At 46.4% G+C, this 27,178-nt stretch overlaps 2 protein-coding genes across 2 annotated transcripts; both read right to left on the reverse strand.

Annotated features, from left to right (window-relative positions):
- Positions 1-717: 717 nt before the first annotated feature.
- Positions 718-4,353, reverse strand: btd (biotinidase). Its single transcript, XM_042077270.1, has 3 exons — positions 3,334-4,353; positions 3,072-3,221; positions 718-2,441 (listed from the first exon to the last, which is right to left on the reverse strand). The coding sequence occupies exons 1-3, from the start codon at positions 3,541-3,543 to the stop codon at positions 1,182-1,184; spliced, it is 1,620 nt and encodes a 539-aa protein (XP_041933204.1). The 5' UTR covers positions 3,544-4,353; the 3' UTR covers positions 718-1,181.
- A 1,157-nt stretch (positions 4,354-5,510) lies between these two features.
- sh3bp5a (SH3-domain binding protein 5a (BTK-associated)) lies at positions 5,511-27,178 on the reverse strand. Its single transcript, XM_042077271.1, has 9 exons — positions 26,777-27,178; positions 25,918-25,980; positions 23,305-23,433; positions 11,251-11,415; positions 9,634-9,764; positions 8,326-8,368; positions 7,718-7,934; positions 6,884-7,414; positions 5,511-6,467 (listed from the first exon to the last, which is right to left on the reverse strand). Exons 1-9 carry the CDS (start codon positions 26,855-26,857, stop codon positions 6,265-6,267), a joined length of 1,563 nt encoding a protein of 520 aa, XP_041933205.1. The 5' UTR covers positions 26,858-27,178; the 3' UTR covers positions 5,511-6,264.

Here is a 27,178-nt window from a genome sequence, read left to right on the forward strand (position 1 = left end):
CAAGTGCTGCAGGCTCCTCATCTTGCCCCCACCTCCATCTCCCGCGCCCCCTGCCCCCCCTTCCCCCTCCCTGTTGCTCTTTCTTGGCATATTTGAGCATGACTACAACTTCATTTAAAGCTCCTTATTATTTTTTCCTCTACCTTTTTCTCTCCTTTTCATTTTAGACACGGTATAATTTATTGTGAATGGACCGCTACAGTGTCAGTTTTCCATGCACACAAATCTGATACACCCCACCCCCCCCCATTGCATATGAGGTTCATGAACTGTGAGCTGGGCAGCAAGAGAGTGTGTGAGTGTGTTTGTTTGTGTGTTAATGTTTTTGTTTGTTGGGGAGAAGGGTGGGAGTTTTAATCTAAAGGCCTTGTCACACATCTTTCACCCGTGCTGCCCACCGTGATTTTGAGACCAGCCGACGAGGTGCAGTCAGGGTTTTTACTCGACTATCTGCGGACTTTCAGAAAATAACAGCATTTGATATACAGCAACTTCAGAGAGAGGAGAGCCCTGTGTGTGTGTGTGTGTGTGTGTATGCGTTGTATCTGTGTGTGAAGTGTGCATGTGTGCACAGACAACATGTTTGCTGTGTGTGTGTGTGTGTGTGTGTGTGTGTGTGTGTGTGTGTGTGCGTTGTATCTGTGTGTGAAGTGTGCATGTGTGCACAGACAACATGTTTGCTGTGTGTGTGTGTGTGTGTGTGTGTGTGTGTGTGTGTGTGTGTGTGTGTGCGTGTGTGTGTGTGTGTGAGCGAGAGGGAGAGTAATGTTGCCTTTTTTAGGTGTGCAAAAAACTGGCTTCCTGGTGCATTGTTATTAAAATGATTACTAATAATAATTAATGAATAAATTTTCTTTTGCCATAGTGCTTTGTGCTGATCTCTGTACTACAAGAGCAGTGACTGGTGTCTTCTTTTTGTGCACAACCACTTTTTATTCATTTCATGCCAGCTTTTAATGTAGTTACAGTTGTTACAATGTAGTTACAAGATGATAGACTTCACTTATCAACAATTGTTGAGGTCATTGTTTTTCTACAGCACGTCTTTCCTGTTCATCTCTAAGGCCTTTTCAGATTGTGGTGCCGTTAGTATACAACTGCCCTTGGATACTGTTGCTTTGTTTACTGAGATATATTGTTTATTAGAAGTCGGTTGTCAAGGTGATTTTGAGACCCACAACTCAGCTGTTGTCTTTCTCATAGACTCGACTGTACAAAGTGGCTGTCACCAGTCCTACAGTCATTCCGGACCGGCTCATATACACCCACCCGTCACTATCTTTTCCGGACTGATCCGGGATGTCCAGTACCATCCCGTTTCCCAGTATTCCTGGAAACACGTGACGAGTGCTGAAGTTCCCTTCCAGTCGGAAGTTTATCTGGGTTTGAGCGTGCTCAGTCTCGCCGCCGCAGCTTGCGAAGTCTGGGCCGGTGCACTTCACCAGGGCACACACCTCCAGATAGTAGGTGCCGTGAACCACATGCAGGCCCTGAAAAGCCCCCAGAGCATAGAGCTCTGTGCTGGGTGCAGTGGACCTCCTGAACAGCAGGTGGCAGCACAGCGAGCCGTCGCACACCGTCAGGTTCCCCTCAGTGTCCTGTAGGGGCACTAAAGTGAAGTTGTCATACATCATGACTGAGTGGAACTCCACAGGCTTCTCGTGCGCTGGCGCCTTATGGCAGTTCTCATTGCCTGGCCAGCAATGCTCGGTTTCCGCGCTGCGAGGCTTTCCACCGGCGTCCAAATACCAAGGCCCTCTGGGCCGGCCGTGGGCATCTCCTGCCTCGCCAAGTCCAGGCTCTCGCCTGCGATGCCCGGAGAACGGCAGCCATGCCAGCCTCGTGCTCTCTGTGCCATCTGCCATCATTGCAGGATCGAGCACCGGCACCCTACTCACCAGCAAGCGTCCAGTCTCCCCCACCATGTCGTGCTGGTGAACCTCCTGCCAGGGGGTGAAGATGCCGCTGCCAGTCATGCCCAGGTTGGCGGCCCGGACGTTGGCAGCGAGGACTGTGACGGCGGCGGCGTGGGCGAACGAGCGCTGGAACTGCACAGCGGCCAGCAGGGGGAGCTGGTTCATCCAGGCGGTGGGGTACGCCAGCTGCCGGACCCCCAGCTCCTCCACCAGGGCCACGGCAGGCTCGCGGAACAGGATGTCGAAGCAGGTGAACACCCCGAAACGTCCGGCGAAGGGCGTGGAGAAAGTGACGAGCTCCGTCCGAGGCGGTTTGTCGAAGGCGGCCTCGAAGTACAGGTTCTGCTTGCGATAGCGAGCCACTAGGGTTCCATCTGAGGTGAACACCACGTCCGTGTTGAACTGGTAGCGCCCGTCTGGGGGACAGTGGGCGTCCGTGGTTGAGTTGCACACCTGGATGCCTGCCATGTTGGCCACCAGGTAGAGGCTGTTCTTCTGAGCCATGCAGCTGAGGCGCTGGAGCACCTGAGACAAAGGTCAAAGGAGGCCTTTATGTTTATCTTTATGGTATTTGGAATCAGGGATGGAAATTAGCACCAGCCACTGGCCAAATGGTGGTATAATTCGAAAGTGGCTGTTTAGATTTCAGACATGTAATAAAAATGTACCCTCACATTGATTTACTATTGAGTGGCTGGGGGATTATACCAAGTATTTGAAAGTGACTGATACATTTCCACCCCTGTTTGGAATGCCATAGGACCTCATTATGTTTGTGGGCACTTTTGTACAAAGTGAATTACAGTATGGGAACACTAAACTACAAAAATAATAGTTGAAAAGGCCACATTAAGCATAATAGTATTAATAATAATGTAATCACAAAAAACATAAGGGAGATCATGAATGCCATGGGTAATGTGGTAGGCTAATACTGAGATATACTTGTGTACTTGTAGATTATTATTTACTTTTTTTCCATCTTTACATGAACAAGCCACAGTAGTATTATAAAGCAAGTCATTATGAACATGGCTTCTGAGGTTGCTCTGTTTTCATCTGGGTCTTTTGAACTTGACAGTAGGAAGGGTTTTTGTTAGGTGGACATTACTGAAAAGAAATCTTCAGAAATCGTCTGAAGGGCCTATAATATACCTCAGTATCAGGGAAGCGAGCCCGTTCTGAGCATGGATTCCATGTCACTTCAGTTGGATCAGGCACCGCCTCCAAGTAACCCGCTATGGATGCTCTAGTGAAGTTAAAGCCCTGTATAGCATCTTCTGGGAACACCAAGATCTGAGCCCCCTGAAACAAAACACAACACCCCAAACTGCTGAAACCTTGTCACTTCGTTATAGTGAAATTTAGTATAGTTAGCATAGTGGGCCATCGGCCATTTAGCCTACTGTCACTGTACCTGCTGAGCTGCCAATGCAGCTTGCTCCTCAAATACGTCGAGATTCTTCTGCATGTGTTCCAAGGCTGCACGCCTTCCAAGAGCAACTCTAGGGTTCGGGTTTAGTACAACCAGGTGTTCGTACACAGCAGCGACATAGGAGGGGGACTCCGTCGGTGCCGATGGTAAGGCAAACACACTCAACCATAAAACAAGGCGTAACGGACTCATATTAATTATACCTAGATAGCCTACACATTTGACGCTATGCAGGGTGAAGACTTAATAAAGTTTATTAGCCCTAAAATAACTCGGATATAGCCTGCATTCTTCAACTGTGCAAGATGATGTTAGGTCTGGCAGAGTAAAGTCCAACTTACTGAGGCCAACAGCAAAGACTGACTGGCTAATGATTTCTTGAGCGATCAAGTTGCAACATTTGTAGCAATATGCAACATAATGGCAATTTCCAAAATATGTTGTCGCATCAGGAGAAAATGTGGGTCTTGGCCACTTGAAATGCGTTGTAGGTCTACCTTTAGCCTATTTACACTTGATTTAAGAGTTTATGCAAACCAGTGTCTGCAGGCTATACGTTTGACGATGTTATTTATTACAGACGAACAATACCTAAATGTGAGAAACAGAATATGACAAGTTGGCTAGCGATAGCCAGGGAACGTCGTTCTAGCAAAGCTAACTTAGCATGTTAGCATCGTGCCAGGCGTAAACTGTTTTCCTTCAAAGCTAAATTTAGCCATAATTGCAATTACATGCGCCACATTACTACTGTATTTGGCTAATGTGATAAACTACTTCACCTCACTCTTCGCAGGCAAAACATCCCGTCTACAAACGTTCCACTGACAACTCAATCCCCTTGGTCACGTGGTATTAGTATTAGTGCACGTGCAGCTGTATTCTTTGCTTGATTTCTAATCATGTTTTGATACTACCGGTAAATTGGTAGAGTGGACATGTTATCAGCAAGCCCAATTTTCTCACTCATGTCATCGTTTGCGTCCAAGAAATGGTGTGTAGGAAAATGACCTACAAATGCGGTCCCACACCTTCAAGAACTGCCACCAGGGGGCGACGTGTCGCTGCCTACGGCTCTGACATAAACCGAGCCAACGCGCTCTAGCCTACAACTATTCTTCGCTGCAGAACAATGTTGTTGGTCTATATTTAAGCCAGGTTGAAGTGGACTCCAAACTATACCGGCTCCAGAACGAGATTATATAACTGGTAAAACATTCTGTGTCTTTCAGTTAAACGTTTTTAAACTGAAATAGAACAGGAATTTTCCATAGTTTGTGGTAACCGGTGTGGCAACCGCATGCACATGATTAATCATTACCAATGGAACAATTGCTCCAATGACTCCATAACCATCAACCAGTATGTCAGCAAATGGGTCACATTTATCTGAATGTATGCGGTTGTCTGAGTCATTGAGGTTTACGCAAAAGCATTTCAAATCTAGGTTAAAGTGTCCTCACCCTACACCTTCTAGCATTACTTGTTGATATATGCAAACACTTTTCACATTTTCCAACATAGCTAATTATTTTCCAAATAGTTCCACCTATAATTCCAACATAATGATATATTTTTTGAAAATAATTAACACAATACAACCATCTATATTTCTCCCTGTCACTCTGTGTTGTCATATCCACACAGCAGGCTTGTGTGGGATGTTTACATGGCGGTGGTAGAGTCCACGTGCTCACAGGCCTGGCTGGCCGGCTTAGCGCTGCATTACAGCATTGGACTGCGCTAACATGAGTCACAGGACGCAGTGTGGCTGCGGGTCGACAGAGGCAGCCGATAAACGAACGCGCTCAGTCCCAGGACACTGCTGGCTGTGGCCCCCTGAGGGTGGCAGATGTCACACCAAAGAGTACAGAGATTGACTGCAATTGGATGATGGTGTGTGTGTCTGTGTGGAGATGGTCTGCGTTTTAGATTAGGAGACAGCTGACATTTGCCACTGTCAACCACACAGAGCCACACTGTGTAACTCAAGTGCTCCTATGTGTGTGTGTGTGTGTGTGTGTTTGCCGAGCTCCCTCATTCGTGTACCCGTGAATGTGTCTGTAGAAGCTATTTACTGCCCCCAGACACAGTAGGGGGATTCACGCAGGGAAACATGCAGACGCAGACCTGTGAACTGGTCAATGAGATTTTCAGCAGACGGTGCAAACATGTGTTTATTACTCCGACTGACAGGGACTCTGTTGCTGTGACAACACACTGGTCAACTAACGATCCACACATTGAATATAAATATAGATATATATATATGTTCATACCTTGAAACTACAGAGGACCATTAATACTAGTAGCATGAAAAAAATAGTGTGGTACTACACTGAAAGGTCATCAGGAGTATTTCTTTTACAATACATCAAACACGTTGTGCATGGTGGAGAGTCAGAATATTACACATAAAAAAACAACACAGATTGAACCCAATGGTAGGTATTGCGCGGTAGGTGACAAGGTGTGGAAAGAGGAGAAAAAACCAACAACCAACTAAGATCCGTCAGACTACCAACAGGTTTCAGTTGCACACGCATGTAGTGTTCTGGATGTCACATCTTTTTTCATCAAGTCTTTAATACTGTCCATTGGTTTTTATGTGTTTCATCTTCCAACCATCTTAGAGGCAGAATATTCTGGAAACACTGACAAAGGTGGTCTCGTAGTCATAGTTTCACCTTACCACGACCACGACACAAATAAAGATTATGAGGTGGCCTAGCAGTCATAGTCCCACCTGACATAGGACAAAGAGATGACCACGACACAAACAAAGATTATTCTTTCAAACGGTAGTGTTGGGACACGTCTTAGGAAAGAGGAGTGGGGTTTCCGTCTTGTCCTCTTGATGTTTTAGGGAGGTGAAGGGGTGAGGGGTGAGTTTAGGGGGTGACTGGTCCGCCTTCAGACCCCATTAACCACAAGCATGGGAGGGGTCGGCGCGGGGTTAGAGGTCACAGTAAAAGGGTCGGACTCGGAGTCCTCGGCCTCGGCACTTTCTAGGGACAGTTTATTCAGCCTTTCCTCCAGCAGCGAACTCTTCTGAATGGGGGGTGACATGACGCTGGGGGTGTCTGGCTTCCCTTCAATACCCTCTGCCCGGTCTCCTAAAGCAGAAACACACGCATAAATAAACAATATTAACAGTGGTTGAACACTACCCCACGGGTACAGAGAGACCACCAGTAAAATAAATGGCCACTGAAATGGAAATGCCTTAGTATCAAATTACTGGAAATGAAAGTTGTTTAAAAAAAAAAAAAAAATAATAATTACACATCATACAGTTGGGTTTTGCAGTTTATGATTTTTTTATAATGTTGGGCTTTATAATGGTGATCTGGCCCATCTCTATATCTAAGACAGCATCTTTTAAACTTTTTTTAAAATCACCACATGGATGTCGTTCATGGACGCCCTTCTTCAGCGTGCATTCAAGTGCAATTACCATCTCTATATCTCCCATTTCTCTCTCTCTCTCTCTCATCCACACACACACAAACATACACACAGACACACTCACCTCTCTCCTGGTCACACTCTGGCGAGGACGCTCCGCTGCACTCGCTGCGCGGGCCCAGCACCAGCGACGCCTGGCCCAGTCCCTCCAGCGACGCCTGGCCCAGTCCCTCCAGCGAGCCGGCATCCCGCAGCTCCAGGCCCTCAGGGCACGGAGACAAGAGAGAGGACGAGGAGGCCGAGGACGAAGGGTAAGGGCAGGAGGAGGAGAGCGGGTGAGGTGAGGACGAGGACAAGGAAGGGGACGAGGCGGAGGTGGAGGAGGTGGTGATGGTGTTGGAGCAGGAGGGGGAGGGGGCGAAGGGGTCGGAGCCGGGCAGGTCCAGGGGTGTGTTGGGGCAGGAGGGGGAGAAGGGGTGGGGGCCAGGCAGGTCCAGGGGTGTGTTGGGGCAGGACGGGGAGAAGGGGTGGGGGCCAGGCAGGTCCAGGGGTGTGTTGGGGCAGGAGCTGCTGCGGCTGCAGGAGGACTGGGTCTCGGCCTCCTCCTCTGAGGAGACGCCGTTGCTGCCCTCCTCCTCGAAGGTCTCGGACATCACTGGCAAAACAAACAAACAAACAAACAAACAAACATGAGGCAAGGTTCATGCAGATAGGAGCCTGCTCAATAGCATTGGGAAAACAAGGTTCAAATATGTTCCAGCGTGTGGATTGTGGTCACTGCGGTCACTGCTTGTTACCTGCTGCAGAAACAAGGTGTGTGGTATTGCTTTTCGCTAAAGGTCGAACCCCTCTGTTAATCTGTTGGATCCCATAAGGTTTTCCTCAGGTGGAACTAACTATGTCCTGTCTCTAGCAGGACACCGTAGCTAAAAGGGAGGAGTGTTGTCGCTTGGCTTACTGGAAATGCCATCCGACTCCATTTTGAAGTTGGCGATGTCGTCCCCAGAGCCGTCGCCCTCGGCGCCCACGCCACGCCCCCGTGGACCGATGGCGGAGAGGCGACGGCGGGCGTGAATCTCGTCGGAGATGGTCTCCAGGTTACGGAGGGCCGTGCGGTACTCGGACTTGGCCTGGGTCAGCTTCGTCTGCCGCTCGTCCACCTGCCTCTTCAGTTGCTGTATGAGGTACGGACACAGTTAGTACAGGTGGTCACTTTCAGAGGGGTGGACATCACAAATGCACACAGCAACTCATAACGTACTGTCCACACTAACGGCAGGGTTGCAAAATTAATGAATGTTCTAATTTTGGTGTTTAGATAGAGCAGTTGTGGAGACATGCATTTTAAACAGATAATTCTAAAGGAGAAAAAATGTATAATTTTGCAATATATTATATATTTATATGTTGAATAGCACTTTTTGTCACACACATCTTTGTCTAAGGAGTTGTCTAAATAATTGGGTCAAAGAATAGCAACTGGAATAGAAAACATTGATTCCAGTTATTTACAAACTAGAAATGTGCCAATCACAAACCACACTAAATGATATAAATGGTACATACCTCCAACTGAAGGTAATACTTTGCCTTCAATTCAAAATATGGCCTAAGGGGGGAAGAGAGAGACACACAGACATGAGTCACTAGCGACAGACGTACAGACAGACGCGCAGACCTGGCATAGGCCTACACATCTCCGTAGCAACAGCGGCTCTGGAGGAATAACACTCCATTGCAGTGTGCTGCTACATTCCGTGGGCCCAGGGAAGGGGGTCAGTGGCCTTCTAGAACAGTCCTCCCCGAGCCAACATCTGGATCACATCAGTCAAACCAAGCACAGCCGGGAGAGGGAGGAGAAAGAAAAGACTCAACTCCTCATTCCCTCATGCTTTCAAACTTTCCCCTACTTTCTCTCCTGTCTTTTCTCTCTCATGTTTCGCTCCCCTTCAGCGTGCCCTTACAGAAATTTCAGGTTTCTGGCGAAGTTGCCGCAAACTTGCGGCAAGGTCATATTTTCACATGCAAATTAGGTTTCTGGCAAACAGTTGCGGTTAACTTTTGGTAATGTTGCAGCAAATTTGCAGCAATGTCATTATGCAAATTAGGTTTGTCACCAGAAGTTCACTGGAAGTTTGCCATTATTGGCAAGTGTGATGGCAAATCACTGGCAAACACATTTGCCACTAGTGGCAAACTTTTAATTGTTGCCAGAACTTTGCTGGAAGTTTGCCTCTAGCGGCCAACACTGGCAAACTTCTGGCAATATTTTGTTTCCCACAAATCACCCACAAGTTTGCTGCAAATCTGCCGCAAAACATTTAATTTTTGTAAGGGTGCACAGAACACTCTGAGATTCTCTTACATTGGGAGTTTTTTGTCCAGGTAATTCCGTCTTAGTTAGCCATTCCCCTTGTATTGCACTGTTTATGCATTATAGCAGTTAGTTGGATGGAGCACTCCAATCTGAACATCATTTGGTCAGGAGAGGCTCCAATAAAAACCTCATTGTTCAGTCATGTTTACGTCCCCCTTTGCTACAAGCTTGCTCTTCAGCTAATATAGTCTCCTGTCTGTAGCAATGGCATGAACCAATTTACTGTGTCGCTCAATTGCTGTGTTGCCCACTCAACAAACCGTACACACTCAAAACACGTTGAGAGCTCTACACACCTGAGTACTTCACTCATAGTCACGTTGTGGGCAGACTGAGTGGGAGGGAACTGGGGGGAGAAGAGGATTGTAGGATTGAGAGGGATGACTAACCTAGCCTGGTTAGCACCAGACCTTATCTCAATTGAAATTGGAATTGGGTCTGGACAAGGTTCATTCACCCCAAATTAGCCAAAGGTTGGTCTGGTTTCTCTGACTAACCTGGACTTGTTGATGGTGCGTTTGAACTTCTTCTCCAGTTGCTTCATGTGACTGATGGCGGCGTTGTATCTGGCCGCCGTCTCCCTGTGTGCCAGCTCGCTACGCGTCCTCGTCTGCTCGGCGTCCATCACCTTTAAGGAGGCACCCACACACACACACACACACACACACACACACACACACACACACACACACATTTTATATACTTTATTTGATTCCACTTTACAAGTCAAGTTACATTAGGAATCAAATCTTCTGAATAATCCAGTAGATTAAATGATATGGAACAGTACTTCACTAGCTGCTTGGCCTTAGTTTTATATAGTCCCCCAATGCAAAGTCCACGTTTTATGTAGGCCTACATGACCTAGGCTACCAAACACTAACACAATGAGCTGGCATTTGTATCCTAGGTTCTCAATGGCAGAAATCAAAGGCTGGTATAGAGTTTTTGTACAGTATGAGTCCTCCATAAATTGGTCAAACACACACACACACACACACATTCACATGTAGATCATATACTGTACGTCACTTTGGACAAAAGCATCTGCAAAATACCATCAACATAGACAAAGCCAGGAAGCACCAACAGCAGGCTGGAGGACTAACAGTGGTGCCTCTGTATGATGCTCAGTGCAACATTGTTTACAATCACAACCGAGGGACCATTGAGCGTGATGTTCCAGCTTCTCTCTGATGCAAACATAGCCATCTTATCTTGGCCAAGAGCTGTTTACGCCTCAAATGGAGGTGGCTTGTTGACTGACATACAAAATAACCAACCATACGGGTTGCTGTTGTGAATTAGAAAATGAAGATGTGGCTTATTCTTATGAAATGTTTATGTTTATGAGGTGACATTTATAGCCAGTGCTCCACTTTTCTAAAACCTGCCGTATTCATAGACAGTGAATGACAATACAACTGGGCATTCTGCAACTTTCTAGGCAACATGGCAGTAATAGTGAAACGGCATTGTGAGCGCTAACTTCCCCATGGGTTGGACCTACTAATGGTTTTCACTATAAGTGCAGATTGAATGTTATCCCTCGTTTTTGTAAGTCACGTTGTAAGCATCTGCTAAATGAATTAATGCAAATGCGAATGGAACTGCCTGATGAAAACGGTACACACTGCACATCAACCACATTACACACTGCACATCAACCACATTACACATCAACCACATTACACACTGCACATCAACCACATTACACATTTCACATCAGGCTTGTGCAAAATTCCAGAATTGAATTGAACCTGGCTCTTAAATTCCAATTCAATTCTTGAATTTCACTTGAGGTAGCAAACAGGGAGCAGAATTGCAATTCGAATTGTGCACGACCCTGTTTCACATTTCATTTTCTAAACCCAAATGTAGGCGCTGTAGATAGAGATAGAGAGAGAGAGAGAGAGAGAGAGAGAGAGAGAGAGAGAGAGAGAGAGAGAGATAGATAGATAGATAGACATAGAGAGATAGATAGATGGATAGATAGATAGAGATAGAGAGATGGATAGAGAGATGGATAGATAGGTAGATACTTTATTGATCCCCAAGGGGAAATTCAAGATTAGGTGCTTTTGCCCTTTCCACTCATCGGTCCTCCAGCTCACCCTCTGAGTGGCGTGGTTGAGCATCTCCTGCCAGGCGGAGTCGAACTGCCGGCTGTCCTCCTCCAGCAGGCGCTCCTCGGCCAGCGCGATGGTCTCCTTGGCCGCCCGCAGGATCTCGATGGCCCTCTGGAAGTCCTGAGTGGCCCTCTGGGCCTCCACCTGGGCCTGGAGAGAGAGAGAGAGAGAGAATGAAAGAGAGAGATGAAGGGGAGGGAGAGGGTTAGAGATGGAAGGGAGAGAGAGAGAGAGATACACAGAGAGGGAGAGAGAGAAATGGAAAGGAGGGAGAAAGAGAAATGAACTTATTTAGGTCACAGAATGAATCTTCTTAACAAGCAACCACTACAGTACTGAAATCATAATCATCATTGTGCCAGTGATTGTTCACTCTGTTAAATGTACACTTTTTTCAAAGTGCAAACAACAAACATCATCCCAGGAATTTGGGAATGGTGATGGGCTGTACATGTAAGGCAGGAGACAAGCTTTTAATAAAAAAAAACTTCAGAGTGTAGCACTAGAATCCTTAAATCAAAGAACTTAAAGAGTAGCACTCTAGAATCTGTGCTTTGTATAGTTGCACTCTGGTCATAGTTGTGCTACTGCGCTGGAATGTTGAGGTTGCAGTGCTAAGGAGGATGGGTGTCTTGAGGAGGGCCGTCTTGAGGAGGGCCATGAACAAAGTCAGTTTCATCTTATCGTCGGTCACATCTAAAGCAGCACAAAGGAAGCATGCAAATGAGAGGAGAAAGTGCCTCTACATGCACTGATGATGTTTACTTTTTACTACTTTTTTACTACATCAAATGAATTTTTGACTTCAGGACTCATTTCAGTGATTTGCTCTGCATAATGAGGTTTTACCAACATGTTGAGCTAGCTTTTATTTATTAATGTCTGTACTCTGCAACAGAATGCAGAATTCAGAAATGAAAAAAAAAAAAAACTGGCACACGTTGAGACGCAAAGCCCTTACATATTTAATGAGCGTGCTTTCCTTTTTTTTTTAAATCGCTGGCTCCGCGCAAAACTTAAAGCGCTTTGGCAAATCTCCCACTCCTTTGAACGTGACATGGAGGAAAGCACCGCAGTGACTGCGGCAGAAAGAAGGGGGGGGGAAGTGTAAAAAGAAGAAGCTAAAGTGAAACGAGGTGTGAGATCGCTTTACGTCTTAAAACCGCAATCTCTCGCATTCCAGAGCGACAAAGTCAAACCAGCATGTAAACAAATAAACCATGAACCACCACCCATTTTTCTTCAACAGCTCTCATTTCCATCACAATGCTCTCTCCCCCTCACATTCCACACACTCAGTCCTTTAAAACCCATTGCCTGTGTGTTTTGGTAGACCCCTAAGTTAAGATGTGAACCAGCACACTGTTCCTAATCCCTACCCTAAGAGACAGAACCACCCCAACGTCAGTACCTATATGTAAGTATACTCTTTTGATCCCGTGAGGGATATGTGGTCTCTGCATTAGTGAACACACATAGGACACAGTGAACACAGTGAGGTGAAGCACACACTAACCCGGAGCAGTGAGCTGCCTGCTACAGTGGTGCTCGGGGATTAGGTGCCTTGCTCAAGGGCACTTCAGCTGTGGATGTGGGCATGGGAGAGCAGTGCTCAACCACTTGCCCTGCCAACATTTTTCCTACTAGTCGGGGATCGAACCGGCAACCCTCCAGTTTCAAGCCCAAAGCCCTAACCAGTAGGCCACGGCTGCCCCTAACCAGTAGGCCACGGCTGCCCCTAACCAGTAGGCCACGGCTGCCCCTGCCACCGGAGGGAAAAAAGAGACAGAACCACCCCAACATCAGTACCTGTGGGAGGTGTGTGTGTGTGTGTGTGTGTGTGTGTGTGTGGGGTGGGGGGGGGGGGGGTTGTAGGATGTGTCAGGCTTGATTTGAAAAAAGGATGCACAAGTCAGAAACTTCCTGCGGTCTCATTTCTGTCATCCTCTTGGTCCACCCACCCAACCCAAGCAAACCTTGACCTGATTTCTGCCTGCGTGTGCGTGTGTGTGTGTGTGTGTGTGTGTGTGTCTGTGTGTGTGTGTGTGTGTGTGTGTGTGTGTGTGTGACTGGGTTCGTCTTGCACAGCCCCTTATTTGTGGCCTACATTCGGTTCGGTTCTTTTTATAAAACGTGCGAGGACAAGAGGATGCTTCACCATGATGACTGTCTGACAGATGGTGGGAGAGATAGTGAGAAAGAGTGAGAGAGAGAGAGAGAGAGAGAGAGAGAAACATAGACAGAGAAAGACTGTGTGAAAGAGATAGAGGTTTGATCAAACACTATGAGTCACTAACATTAATTCGATCTAGAAGAAGGGCAAACTGAGACACTTCTCATTTCTCCCCACCTCTCATAAGCCTTCACTTGGACACGCATTAAGCATCCTCAGGGCCTTATGTGGTTGTACACATGTTTAATACATCTCCATTGTCTTCAAGCAGTCTATGTAAATATGCGGCATCAACATGAGGTGAAGTCCTGGCCTAAATCTCCACTCTGACTCAAGAAAGCCACAGTGGCTGTTGTGACAGAACAGGGACTGAGGGGGAACTCCTGCCTTGCCTGACAAAGGCAGCGTTTGTACAGCAGAGGTGACGCCATGTTCTTGAGTAGGCCGTGGACAAAAAGACGCCTCAACGTCCTCTCGACTACGTCTTCCTTCGCTCTCTGTGCATCAGTGTTTTTCTTTTTCTTTCCATATCTCCCCATCTTTTTCCCTCCCTCTCTTTCTTTCTTTCTTTCTTTCTTTCTTTCCCTCCCTGCCTCCCTCCCTGTCTCTCTTTCCTTCCCTCTCTCTGAGGAGCAGATCTGGTTTCAGCATAGTGCACAGAGCAACAGCTGGCTTTAGTTAAAGTTAACAGGAGGAGGTGCAGCAATGACGCTCAGATTCTTCAACAATCGGCCTGGTGATGACCGTCTGAATGGCCCCATTGAAAGGACGAAATAGTTTTCACCCACACCAATGTTCCGTTTGAGCACAAAAAGAACACTGCGATTCTATTTCAGACAGATTTCCACTCAAAGCTGACAGCAGTACAAGCAAACTTGCACACCATGCAACACTCATCACCCCAAATGCAAGCTATAACTTTGGCCATTTCACATGTGTAACACATCAGATAGTAAGCACAGTCTCCACTCTACTTACAAAATCGGTAACGCTTTACTGTGTTAGCATCACTGTGCTAAATTGTGGTGCACTGTGCTAGCAGCTGTATAGACCCTTTCAACAATAAAAACAAAAACAATGCTTGAACGTTCTATTTGGTTCCCAATCTACTTCCTCTGCATTAAGATAACATATGGAATGTTAAAAAGGAAGCCTTGTGGGGCCAACTATGATGCTGATAATGGAACTCTCTTGAAAGGGTCTATAAGGACCCCACTCATGTGCCTCACTTTAGAAAGCTGAGGCCTTCTGCTCTTCTGCCAGTTACATAATCCTCGCGGATCACCATCCCAGCTGCCAGACTGAGGGTCCAGTAGCCCCTCTTGAGCTACTTATAGCTAGCAGATATGTGGTGGTAAGTGCTTCCAGTTTGATGATCCTTTGATGTCACGACCGAAGGTTACTTTGGGGAAAGCCTCAAGTGTCACATTTGCTCGGAATGTGCTTTGATTTTAACACAGTCTTGTTTTTCAGCACCATGTCGACGGGAAATACTGTACGTAGCTACCCTGATATAGTTGTGTGTGCCCCCCCCCCCCCCCCCCCCACACACACACACACACACACACACAATCTCTCTTTCTGCTTGTACACTCAAACTCAAAAACAAGTTTCTGTCAGAGCTCCGCTCTCTCCAAGGTCAAGACCGAAGCCCAGTTGATGGAGTGGTCAGTAAACACAGAGGGTTGCTGGGAAAAGCCTCCTTGCCCTCCTCCCCCCCTCGATAAACAGAGCTGAATGGGAGACCAACCGTTCCCTGTGTAAACAGGCAGAACCAGCCTGCTCAGGGCTGCTCTGCTGCTCAGGGGTGGGTGCCTGGGTATAACCGACAACACTTTCAGCAAAAACATCCAGACTACAGAAAGGCCTGGAGTGCTTTATGGCGATGATATTTAGGAAAGAATCGAAACGACAGGGTACTCGAACACACACACACCAAAACAATAAAAATGTGTATTTCTGTTTTGCAGAGAATTCAACTTTTAAGACTTGGGGAGAAGAAAAAAAACAGATGCTGACCTTGTAAAATCCATTTTTAGGGGGAAAAAATTATCCTCTATTTTTCCAGAATGAAAATGTTTAAAACAGCATGAGCCAACCAGCTTATTCTCTCTCTCTCTCTCTCTCTCTCTCTTTCTCTCTCTCTCTATATCCCATTCTGTCTACATCCCAGGCTCATAACCCACTCTGACCTATATTTCTGTGCCTCCACCAAAGTAGCTCAAGCGCAAGCGGAATATATATTTGATGAGCAGTTCCTCCATTGCTGAGTCAATATACTCCGCTTCTGACATCTTAAAAAAATAATAATCCGTTGAGTTTGGAAGGAGGGAGGGGAAAAGACCAAACCAAACATCCTCATTCTGTCCCTGACCTACAAAAACTCCCATTCTACTTCCTCAGCGGCATCCGAGATAGTCAATCCAAGTTCACCGATCTCTGAATAGAATGAGGAAATCAGCTAGAAAACAGCCGCTCTCTCCCCTGGTCTTCATAACCAGGATACATGATGAGAGGAACTGGACGAACAGTTTGTGCTTCTGATATTTGGGGCTGTACAACACATCAGACCAGGCATTCACAACGAGAATAGGAATGTTACAGAGATTCTGAACAATTAAAGACAAATAGTTTTGTACCCCCCTCCGTACCATTTCCCTGTTCCACCCAGGCCAGCCCATCACAGTTACCTTAATCAGAGACTTTCTAATGAGACACAACACTAAAAAAATTCTTCATAGAAATCCATGGGGTTAGTTTGTAACACACATGTAACACACATTGTCTACACATATCCCACCCCTTCCGCGGCAAAACATCGACATGTGAATACATTGAGCCAATCACGTGGTGTGTTGTGAATACATTGAGCCAATCATGTGGTGTGTTGTGAAGACATTGTGTCAATCATGTGGTGTGATCTCGCCACTGGAACAAGGTTGGTGTCGTGAAGCCTTGCGCACGCCCATTTTTGCCAACATAGATGCCCGATAAGTGCCCAGAAAGCGTTGCAATATGGCCGCCGAGTAGAGGAACTGGCCTAAAAGGACCTAAACGCGTAAACCTAAATGCCTAAACGCGTATCTCGTCGGTTATTGGTTGAAACACTTTATTTTGCCTTTGAGTGGGTTGCCAGCCCTTGTTGGTAGCAATTGTTTTTGTGTACAGATCTCGGAGCCTAGGCTGCCTACAGAGACACGTTTTGGGGCGGGCAGCTAGCAGATCGTTAGGAAAGATTAGATGAATGTGATCATTTATGTTTGGGCCTGAAATCGCTGATACAACCTTTAATCCTCAGTTTTGGATTCAGGACTTTGAAACCCTGAAATTTCAGAGTGGAAATATCTCTGTTCATCGAAACGGACATACAGATATAATGAATATCTGTCCACATTGAGCTGACTTCAAGAGCATATTTTAAACTAATATACCTCATGTACTGAGTTTCCACTGCCCTTGCCATACTCATCCACACTGAAAAAATTTAAATCCAGTGGCCATGATGCCCTGGAAGTGGGAAAAACCTCAGGGAGTCCACGTTCACAGACGACCATGTTTTATTCATGGGCTGAGCAGTCAGCTCGTGTCATAACGGGGTCTCTCAGTGGCTGCTTGAAACACAGCAGCCCCGCGTGACGCACATCAAGACCATTCAGGCTCAGACAAGGGCCATAGTGGACACGGGGGACAAGGCAGCAGCCTAGCCATCTCATACCAAGGCCCTGTCCCAAAACAGACAGTAGAGGCCTATCCTGCACACAGCCACATAAGTGGAGTCAGATTTGCAGTTAGACGGTGTGCTGTTGTGGAGAGGCGATTAGGTGATGGTGGGACAGGAGCGTGTGCTGTTGTGGAGAGGCGATTAGGTGATGGTGGTTAGACGGTGTGCTGTTGTGGAGAGGCGATGCGTGTGCCGGTCATTACGGAGGGTGCAGCGTTAGCAGAGCATATTAAGGAAGTCCGTCTGATTCCCAGGACCAAGTCCTGTTCCCCAGCCACCTAATCTTTTAACTGATCATCCTGTTGTACCACACCACACACACACACACACACACACACACACACACACACACTAATAAAGCCAGACAATCACACACATAAACTCAGACACAGAGATGTATATATGCACACACACAGGCAGGCAAACACACACACGCACACACACACAGACACACACGCACACACACACCCTCTCACTCCCCAGAGCAGCACAGTTGACGTTACTGTGTGAGATGCATCTCCCTCAACTGCATAATTCATCTAAGAGCCTTAAATCTCACAGCCTTTAGAAACACACAAAAGAAAGCAGGACGCTTTGACATCAGCGCGCATTCCATTGCAGTTCCGATTATTGGCAACCTGTGTTAAGCAATCAAGGGTGCAATCATCTTTGAAAATGCTGGGTGCGGCATTTCTGATGAATGTGTAGGGAATCTAATCTCCCACTCAAGAGTCCCAGAGAGACATCAAAAGAGGAAAGGAGATAAGCAAGACGGCCACACTCAAAACCAGGAGGCCAGACAGCTCTGATCCATCATGTCAACCAGCATCTACCCAGCTGTGAGCAGCATGTCATGACAGACTGCAGACTAGTCTGTCTGGCTGTGGGCTGGGGAGAGGGGGAAGGTGAAACGGTCACTGGTGGTTGTGTGTGTGTGTGTGTGTGTGTGTGTGTGTGTGTGTGTGGGGGGGGGATCAGTCATTTTCATAAATAGGGGTCAAGCTTTTCATTTCCCTGTCCTTGCGAAAGATGACATGGCCCCAGATTACCCGGCAACTAGGGGGAGTCCAGGCATGTGTGGCCTTAAATAAGCTTTAACACACACACACACACACACACACACAGACAGAGAGGGAGCGTAGAGGGGATATCGGGTGGGAAGGACAAGTAAAGCCCCTGCTTTGGCAGCCTGAGCACGTACTGATCCAATCATATCTCCCATAAGGCCATGGGGGGGGGGGCACGTGCCACCGCCAGCAGCAGATGTCCCATCAGTGGCAGCCGCCTCAATCTGCCCCAAGAAGTAGGACAACCGGCACGAGAACGAGGAATCCTCCCCATGGCGTCCACCAATGCTGCCACCACTGACTGCAACTCAACCCTGGTGACGTCCATAACTCAGGGGAGAAGAAACAGACTGAAGAGAGATGTCAAAGAGTCGGAGAGTCTTAAGAAGTTACAAATACGTTTTGTTCTATCAGCCTCTAGTTTTATGCCAACTTCATGCAAGCTAGACTCAATGCTTCAGGCTTATTTTGATCAAACTGGCGATCTCGACACCCCTCATCCCCCATCAGCACTTTTCCTTTCTTCCCTCTCCCTCCTCTGGTGTCAGCGAAATGCTAAAACAGGAAATGAGCATCAGCTGAGACCTGAGACATGTCAGTCATGTGTTGCATGTGCCTCATGGTGAGCTCCTATTGGCCGAGAGGTGGGAGGTGGACGGTCGATCCCCCCTCATGATGACGATGATGGACAGCTGAGGAACAAGTTTCCGAGGCCTGAATTTTACCTTGGCAGGGTCACAAACACACACACAGCAGGGTTACTAAGAGGCATAGAGTTGGGTTCGAGAGAACATGAGGAGAGTCTGCAGCTGACTTCAGTGACTGCTGAGAGCACAGATTAAACACACACAAACACCACTGATGATAAACCGTTTCATCTTGCAGTCTTCTCTTCACACACGACTGGATTTGTACAACACACACACACACACTCTGTCACCATTCTGGATATCATATTCAGGCGGAACTGAAAGCCTCTCAATCACACTTGAGCACAAAGGTTTATAAACTCCAGACACACACACACACTTCCTGGCTTTCCAGGTAGATGCTGAGGCACACAGCTGTCAGATTAGTACACCTGAGCTTATCTACTCAGGTGCCAGGCAGCCCTGACACACACACACACACACACACGCACGTACACACGGACACACGCACGCACACACACACAGACACACACAGTGTACCGCACCAGCCGCCAGAGGTGACACAAGCAGTGCAGCGCATTAATCAAGGACGGGATTACACTAAAACCCTGACTTTCAGCAAAGAGCATTCAGCCAACCCAGCAGACACCAGCCCTGATGAAAATGCACTGTGCTGTGTGTGTGTGTGTGTGCGCGTGCGTGTGTGCGTGTGTCACTGATAATCATAGCCCACCTCTGCGGGAGCCTCACATCCAGCCTGATTAGAATGGGTAGGTGTGACGCTAGTGTGCCCAAACCCAGCCCCTTCGCTGCTTTAAAAATAGCCCTCTGTGAGTGTGACAGTGCCTTTGGCTGCCTCCGAACTCTGTGTGTGTGTGTGTGTGTGTGTGTGTGTGTGTGTGTGTGTGTGTGTGTGTGTGTGTGTGTGTGTGTGTGTGTAAGGCGCACATTGCGGCGTGGAAGATCTCACAGCTCAGTGCAGTGCCTTGGCACCTCTCTGAGTTTCACACATGGCAGATTTCCACCCACCACCTCCTCTCTTCCCCATCCACACATCCTTCATCATATAGCAGGCAGAGAGGTACAGATTTGTCCTCACTTCTCATGCTTTCTCAAGGTATACGATTTGTCAGCACACCCACAAACACATACCCAGTCACAGCTATTTCTGCCTGTGTGCTTGGTGGCCACTGAAATAGGTTAGTAGAATGAATGCCTCCCACCAGATATCAAAAATAGAAAGTGAAATTAAAGCTGTGCTCTGACTGCCCTGCATGGCAACATCGTGGTCGCCCCCCTCCCCTCGAAACGTCTTGAAGTTGCGATTTCTTCCTACATCTATAACTACGGAGGTACTTTCTGTCTGGTGTCACTGAATGTTAATGGAGCATGCATGCACAAGAATGCAAGCCTAAAATGTGCCTGGGAAAAGATTACTGAAGGAAAAAACGCATTCGTGTCACGCTAAAGAGAACATTCTCGCCCTCTTAACTGTCGTGAAGATACTCCCACTATGGGCCTCCCATCTGCAGCATGCTATGCTGATCAAGAGTTCCACTGCACACCAATGAGATCTCTTGAGGGTTCCTATCTTTGTCCTCATAGGAAGTCTCTTGTTCTTGGTAAATGGTGTTCTTGGTAAAATCTCTTGTAAATGGTACTCTTGTTCCCATAAAGGAACCGTTTAATTGTATCCTTCATGTCTTGGAACCTTTTATGTTTTTTTTTTCTGCTTAAGGCAAACTAGAGGAAGTGTTTTCAATCACTAGCATGTGAGTCCACATAACATCGCTTTGAGAGCTATGTCCACCCCCCTCTCCCCTCGGTACAGAATTTTGGGGAGGATAGGGATGGATCAGCCAGTATCTCCTAAACCTGTCTGTGGTAATCCTTCAACACCTCATGCTTATCAGCTCAAAACAAGTTACAAAATGTCAGTGACCAGAAAGGTCATTCAGCTCAATAGCTTTGAAAAAAAACAACTCCTATCTAGAAAAACATATACTATGCTGTCTTAATCGACACAATACAGCCTTCCTCAAACTAAGTTTTGAGTTCCACAGAAGATGCAAAATGAAAAGGAAGACATACAACACAATAGAGTTCCATTAGCCTAATGCTAATAGATTAAAATCAAAGATTCTAGAGCGGAGCTCTGTTCTAGAATCTTTGATTAAATTGTGCTTCAGGGTGAGCTAGCATGTTTAGTAATAGAGTGCAGAGTGTCTGGCACCAGGCGAGCTGTGGGAGATCAGCGATATGACCTCTACGCCCTGGCAGAGTGGGGTGGGGGAGGGTAGCGCTAATCGCCAGCACAAGGTGACTGTGATAGCCATTCAATGTATGAAGTCCTTTAGACTGAACCCAGAACAGTTTAATTAGTGACAGCCCTCTGCTTAGTTAGGACACACACGCGCACGGCCGCACGCACACACACACACACACACACACACACACACACACACACACACACACACACAAACACACACAGAGAGCGAGAGAGACACACACACCACTCTCACAAACATGCAAAAGGGGATAATATGCACATTACGGAGACACAGAAATACACACACACACACTACACACTACACACAAGTACACAGGAATACACACACTATGCACACAAACTGAGAAAATGAAAGGGAAGAGAGAAGCTGTTGTTTGAAAATAACTTTCCCCAGCCAGGGGAACTTTGCTGCAGCCAGCAAAGGCGCCGTCAGCGAACTGTGGAGAATCGTTTTAATGGTAAACACCCTTCAGGGAAGAAAGTCACTTTCCCAACGGAGCGGCTATCTATGAAGTGCTGTCTGTGTCTTTTCAAAACAAATTAGCAGAGCAACTAGGCTCTGGAATCATCCATAATTTAGGATGGCTGGCCTCCTAGCCCTGGATGTGGCTTGGGTGGGGCTGCTTAGGATTGGGGAGCTGAAGTAGAGCTATGAGGGAAAACTCCCAACTGGGTAGACCAGTTAAAATGTAAGACTTGCCACAAACATGCGCTTTTTCCACACTGCATACTTCCTTCATCCACCAATGCTACAGAGATATTCGGCTCAGAAGATTCATCTTAACTTGTTAATATGTTCATTGTAAAATGCAGAATGAATAATATGGCAATCAGCCTTATTCACAATAATGTAGTTCACAAGCCTTATTCACACAAGCCTTATTTTTCATCAATCGTTCCTCTCAACTCCCACCTTAACCAAACCCATGCAAAAGTCCAAAGAATGGGTTGTGATTTTTTTTTGCAGTGAGAATGTTTTATACAGCCACACATATTGAACACCACAAAAGACTTGCCACCCCTCAAAACTGAGCTCAAAGCCAGGCAAACAGTCTTCTGAATTACACTGGCACAAACAGCACAATTGCTACCTTAATATCTGCTACATATACTTTTTATATATATTTATTTACCGTAACCAAACTCTGTCTAACTCTCAAATTTGGATCATTGGGTATTCCATGTTTTGGCAATTTCACATCTCTGAAGATACTGATATGTGAACTTTTCTAAACTTTTTTTCCAGGATAGTAGAGAACTCATGGCATCTGTTCATTTCCACACAGTGCATTTCCATTTCATGCAGCGTACTGTGCTCCTCTGACTAACAGGCCTAATATTATGATGACTCAATGTTGCTATGTTGCTATGCCGATTAAGCAGTTTGATCAGGGCCCGGCTCCCGGTGACGCTCGACCTGAGAGCCAGCCCTTTTTCCTTCGCTACACTGTGACGAGCCTAAGAGAGCTCTCCATGGGCTCTCCCTCGTGGATAAGATCTGGAACGCTCCCATGTTTCGCCGCTGTTCCTTCCTGAGTAGAGAATTCCGGCATTCCACCTACAGTGAGGTCATAGGAAGAGCCTCCAATTATGCAACATTAACCGGCCTGCCCCTCACTGTAAGTGGCCTGCGTGCTGTACAACATGAAGAGTTGTTGTGTTGAGAGACTAAAGTCAGTGTTGTGATCTCACCGCTGGAGCAAGGTTGGTGTCGTGAAGCCTTGCGCACACGCATTTCTACCGAAATAGATGCCCGATGAGTGCCCAAAAAGCGTTACAATATGGCCACCGAGTTGAGGGACTTCCCTAAAAGGACTTTGCTTAAGTATGCAGTGCTCAGGTATATTAAAGGTGTTAAGTGTTAAAAGGCTTGCACCCTTTTGCCAACTTGTCAGTAAATTGACAGAGCCCAGAGCCGAACTGTATTGTGTATTTATGACCCAACTGGTTGGAAGTTAACACAATGCAATGTGCCATAGCTTCTATTTACAGCATGGGTTGCGAACTTGCCTAATTTCATCTATAGCAACTTGGTGTGCCTGCATCTCTTAATGGTCTTCGTAGGTTGAGGACACCACACGGGAAAGTTAAAGGGCTACAGGAGTGGGGCGTAACACCTCAAGGCGCCGAACTCCTACCTGTCTGGCCATGCGTCTGGCCTCCCAGTATGGCTTGGACTCGTCCACCGCTTTGCCAATCTTCTTCACCTGTTCATCCAGCTTCATGGTGGCCTCCACCAAGACGGCACGAAACTTCTGCCGTGAGTCCTACGGAGAAGTAGGGGACAGGTCAAACCGTGCTGCAACTCTCGCAGTTACTGTTAGTGCGAGTTTCAATTCCTTATTGTTTTTTTAAGAAACATGGTGGGAAGATCTCATATCTCATGTTATACAAGATGATATATTTATGAAACAAACTATTTCTAAAGCAAAGGCTATTTGATTAAGTGCAATAATGGCCGGAGAGAGTTCTCTTACACAACGTATGGAGTGTGTTACTGCCATAGGCCTACTCTCTCCATGCCTATTCAGCAGAGAGTCAGTCTACAGGGCTACTAATGAAAACCAGATTGCACACAATTCAGTTTCCTTTTCAATAATACTACATTCCTTTTCGTACACTTTATCCACCTCCCTCCACCTCGTTCGCCTGATTCTGAGCCAAAGTCTCTTAAAAAAAAAAAAGACATAAGGCACTTCCATAGTCTTGGTTCAGAACCAAGAACCTTCGGAAAAGCTGTGTCAGCTCATTCCATTCAGCAGTGATTTAGTTAATAAGGAATCTACACACCAGAATTCCATAGAGGAATTAACCTTGATAGAGAATGGACCCTCTATATCAGGCAGGTCAAACTAGTGTACGTCAAACTACTAGAACATTCTGAGAGAGCATGCGTGGGTGAGCTAGAACTCAACGGTTCTACTGGGCCTGCGCTGGTGTGTAGGAATGGCACAAATTGTTAGTCTGGGTGAACCCAGACAAACCTGTAAGCACACTCTTAAAACTAATGTGTTGTCCCTGTCTGGGCACAGAGATATGTTAAAAAAACAACGCAAGTTGTTTTTGCGTTTTCAAAACACATTCGTTTTACGAGTGTACATTTTCATTTGCTCTGCAGGTCCACCTAGAAAGGATCCCATTGATGGCCATTTCCAAATCACCAAAAACCCAGGGTCCAATCATAATTGCTCATCCGGCATGGGCCAGGCTTTATAGGATGACCGATAGAACAGCGCATTCAACACGACCAATGGCTGCGCTGATAGCGACAGGGTTAAACAGACATGGACGTGTATTTTCTTTGGAATTGAGTAAACAACTGCAATTAAAACCTTTGTTTGCTGCACTTATCAAATGATTTGGTAAGAGTTCAATGCATCAATTTAAGTTACATTTTAACCCTGGGAGTCGTAAGTCAAGGAAAACTTTCCAGACCCACTCTAAACCTCAAGTGAAATTTGAGAAGTGGTCTAGTGTCAGCCAGGCAAACAAATAATGGGACACTGGGTGGAGTGGCTACGTCCTGTCCTTTCCCCAGTCAGCTGGAGGAAAAGGATGGAGAATAAAGTCCAGGGTTGATTTAAGCTTCCTGTGACATTTCATGTCCTGTGCTTCAGCGACAAGGCCAGGGCGTACGACAGCATACTGCAATATTCTTTTGTGACCGCTGCTTTTCATATGTTAGCATCTGAGCAACTGATAGCGCCACAGGATAACAGGGGAAATGCACAATAGCTGACTATTGAAGAGAGATAACTGAAGAATTATTCAATCAAATGATTCACTTTTGTATGTTTTGGTTTTGTGTGTTGGAAATGTGCCATGCTGTTCATTTCATTGCCACTAGGAATCCCTTTTGAAAGAGGCCAGCAAATGGACTGGGACTGTTCAGGTAAAACAAAACTCTAAAAAAAGATCTAATCCTCACATAATAAAACGGAAGAATAGTTCTGTATTTACACAATTAAGGGCCACGTTAAAACAACAACTCTTCCTCCCCCCTATGACCTTCACTAGGCATCAGATGAGGTATTATTACACCCTTTCAACCTCAGTTAAATTGGCTGTGAATTTCCTATGTAGTCTAAATTGTATACACACACCATACAGACAACTCTGAATTGTGAATTCCATAGGCTTGTAGTCTATATGATGCGGGGGCAGCTGCATGGCCTACTGGTTAGCATTTCGGACTTGTAAGCGAAGGGGTTGCCGGTTCGAACCCCGACCAGTAGGCATGGCTGAAGTGCCCTTCAGCAAGGCACCTAACCCCTCACTGCTCCCCGAGCGCCGCTGTTGTTGCAGGCAGCTCACTGCGCCGGGATTAGTGTGTGCTTAACCTTACTGTGTGTTCACTGTGTGCTGAGTGTGTTCCACTAATTCACGGATTGGGATAAATGCAGAGACCAAATTTCCCTCACGGGATCAAAAGAGTATATACTTACTTATACTATGCATACAGTACAGATGGCATTTTTAAAGTCCAGATAGATAGATACTTTATTGATCCCTAGGGGAAATTCAAGAGGAAATTCTAGGGGAAGTCCATATAGTGTAGATGGCATGTATACAATACAGACAGTTTTGATTTTCTCTCCTTTAGACTACAGGCAAAACACTGCAGTGGCTGTGTCTGAAAAACTGTTCGTTGAGGGGGAAGGGTGATAGACTATCCCTCCTGCCACCACTTTAGGAAAAACAATGACATTGCACAGAAAGCATGTGGGGTGTAGAAGCACAGTGAGGCCTACCTCCAGCTCTGTTTCCCATCTGTTGATGTTGTCTGTGGACTGATTCAGTTTTTCTAATTCACCCTAGAGAGAGAGAGAGAGAGAGAGAGAGAGAGAGAGAGAGAGAGAGAGAGAGAGAGAGAGAGAGAGAGAGAGAGCACAATATGTCAACAATGAGGACACTGGACAAGATCACAATAACATTCCCTAATTTACAAAAACATGGGAGCTGGACATTTCACATTTAAAGGGCTCATGTTAACGACGACACGACACAGGGACAATGCAAGTAGGCCAAGGTAGACTACATGCCGAAGAGCATCTGTCATAATTCATAACATCAACGGGCGGACTTTTGAATGTTCTAGACTAGTGAATATCAAGAGCCAATTGCATAGGCGTAGCTTTTACCAAGCCATCCTGCCTGCCTCCCTTCTCCAAATGTCATGGAGCTCAAAACACCGGCAGTGCATTATTCAAATGTGTTTCAGCACAGCAGTGCAGCGGTCAGTGTTAGGCAGCAGTAAGACATCAGCACGGACTACCTTTGAGGTTATTCGTAGGCTACTATTTATACAAGGCGAGGGATCTGAAGCCAAGTCCTTCGCAGTTCCACCACTACTTCTGTTCCCCAGCCTTATCAACAGGAGCAGGCAAAATAAGGCAAACTGCTGTTACGCTCGTCTTTTTGAGGCAACACTTCTTCGCCACATAATGTTAAACTAAACGTCTATAGGCTATTGATAAAGAGGATGTATTTCAACAGCATGCATAGGCTCACACTAGTTGATGGTATACTTGAGTGGTACAGGCGCTAACAAATGGAAGCGGTTGTATTTTAACCCCGGTTTAAGATGTAGGCTAGATTGTTTCAACCTACCTGAATTCTGGGGTCCACCTCCTCTTCCTCTGGCGATTCCGAATCTTCATCAGATTTATTTCCCTTTTCTGAATTATCCATTCTGAGTGAAGCTGTTGAACGTGGTCGTGGATTAGAAACAAAGCGAATTCCTCTGCGAGCGGGCTATGTCGCGGACTTCATGCTGGCGCTCCCATAGTCTATCACTCTTCAAGCGCTCTTCTCAGTAAAGAACCAGGCATTTTAATACAATTCATTCAACCATCCACACCAGAATTCGGTTAGAACTAATACCGGCAAACTGTGAAAGTAGCCTAGCCTAACCACGTCCTTCACTTGCAAAGGCTGAATGCGTGTGACAGCCAAAAGCATTGGCTTCAGTGGAGAGGTTAAAGCATTGCTCCCGCCCCCCCGTGGTTCCTG

Source organism: Alosa sapidissima, chromosome 21 (assembly GCF_018492685.1).
Source record: "Alosa sapidissima isolate fAloSap1 chromosome 21, fAloSap1.pri, whole genome shotgun sequence".
Taxonomy (NCBI): Eukaryota; Metazoa; Chordata; class Actinopteri; order Clupeiformes; family Clupeidae; genus Alosa; species Alosa sapidissima.

What these genes read in the sequence shown, in the direction of transcription:
- btd (XM_042077270.1), bottom strand. Translation starts at nt 3,543, where the DNA reads ATGAGTCCGTTACGCCTTGTTTTATGGTTGAGTGTGTTTGCCTTACCA. An exon ending in CTGCATTGGCAGCTCAGCAG is followed by an intron (nt 3,222 to 3,333) that starts GTACAGTGACAG and finishes GTTTTGTTTCAG; the next exon opens with GGGGCTCAGATCTTGGTGTT. An exon ending in CTCGCTTCCCTGATACTGAG is followed by an intron (nt 2,442 to 3,071) that starts GTATATTATAGG and finishes CCTTTGTCTCAG; the next exon opens with GTGCTCCAGCGCCTCAGCTG.
- sh3bp5a (XM_042077271.1), bottom strand. Translation starts at nt 26,857, where the DNA reads ATGGATAATTCAGAAAAGGGAAATAAATCTGATGAAGATTCGGAATCG. An exon ending in GATGGGAAACAGAGCTGGAG is followed by an intron (nt 23,434 to 25,917) that starts GTAGGCCTCACT and finishes ACTTCTCCGTAG; the next exon opens with GACTCACGGCAGAAGTTTCG. An exon ending in TCAACCACGCCACTCAGAGG is followed by an intron (nt 9,765 to 11,250) that starts GTGAGCTGGAGG and finishes GCCTCCTTAAAG; the next exon opens with GTGATGGACGCCGAGCAGAC.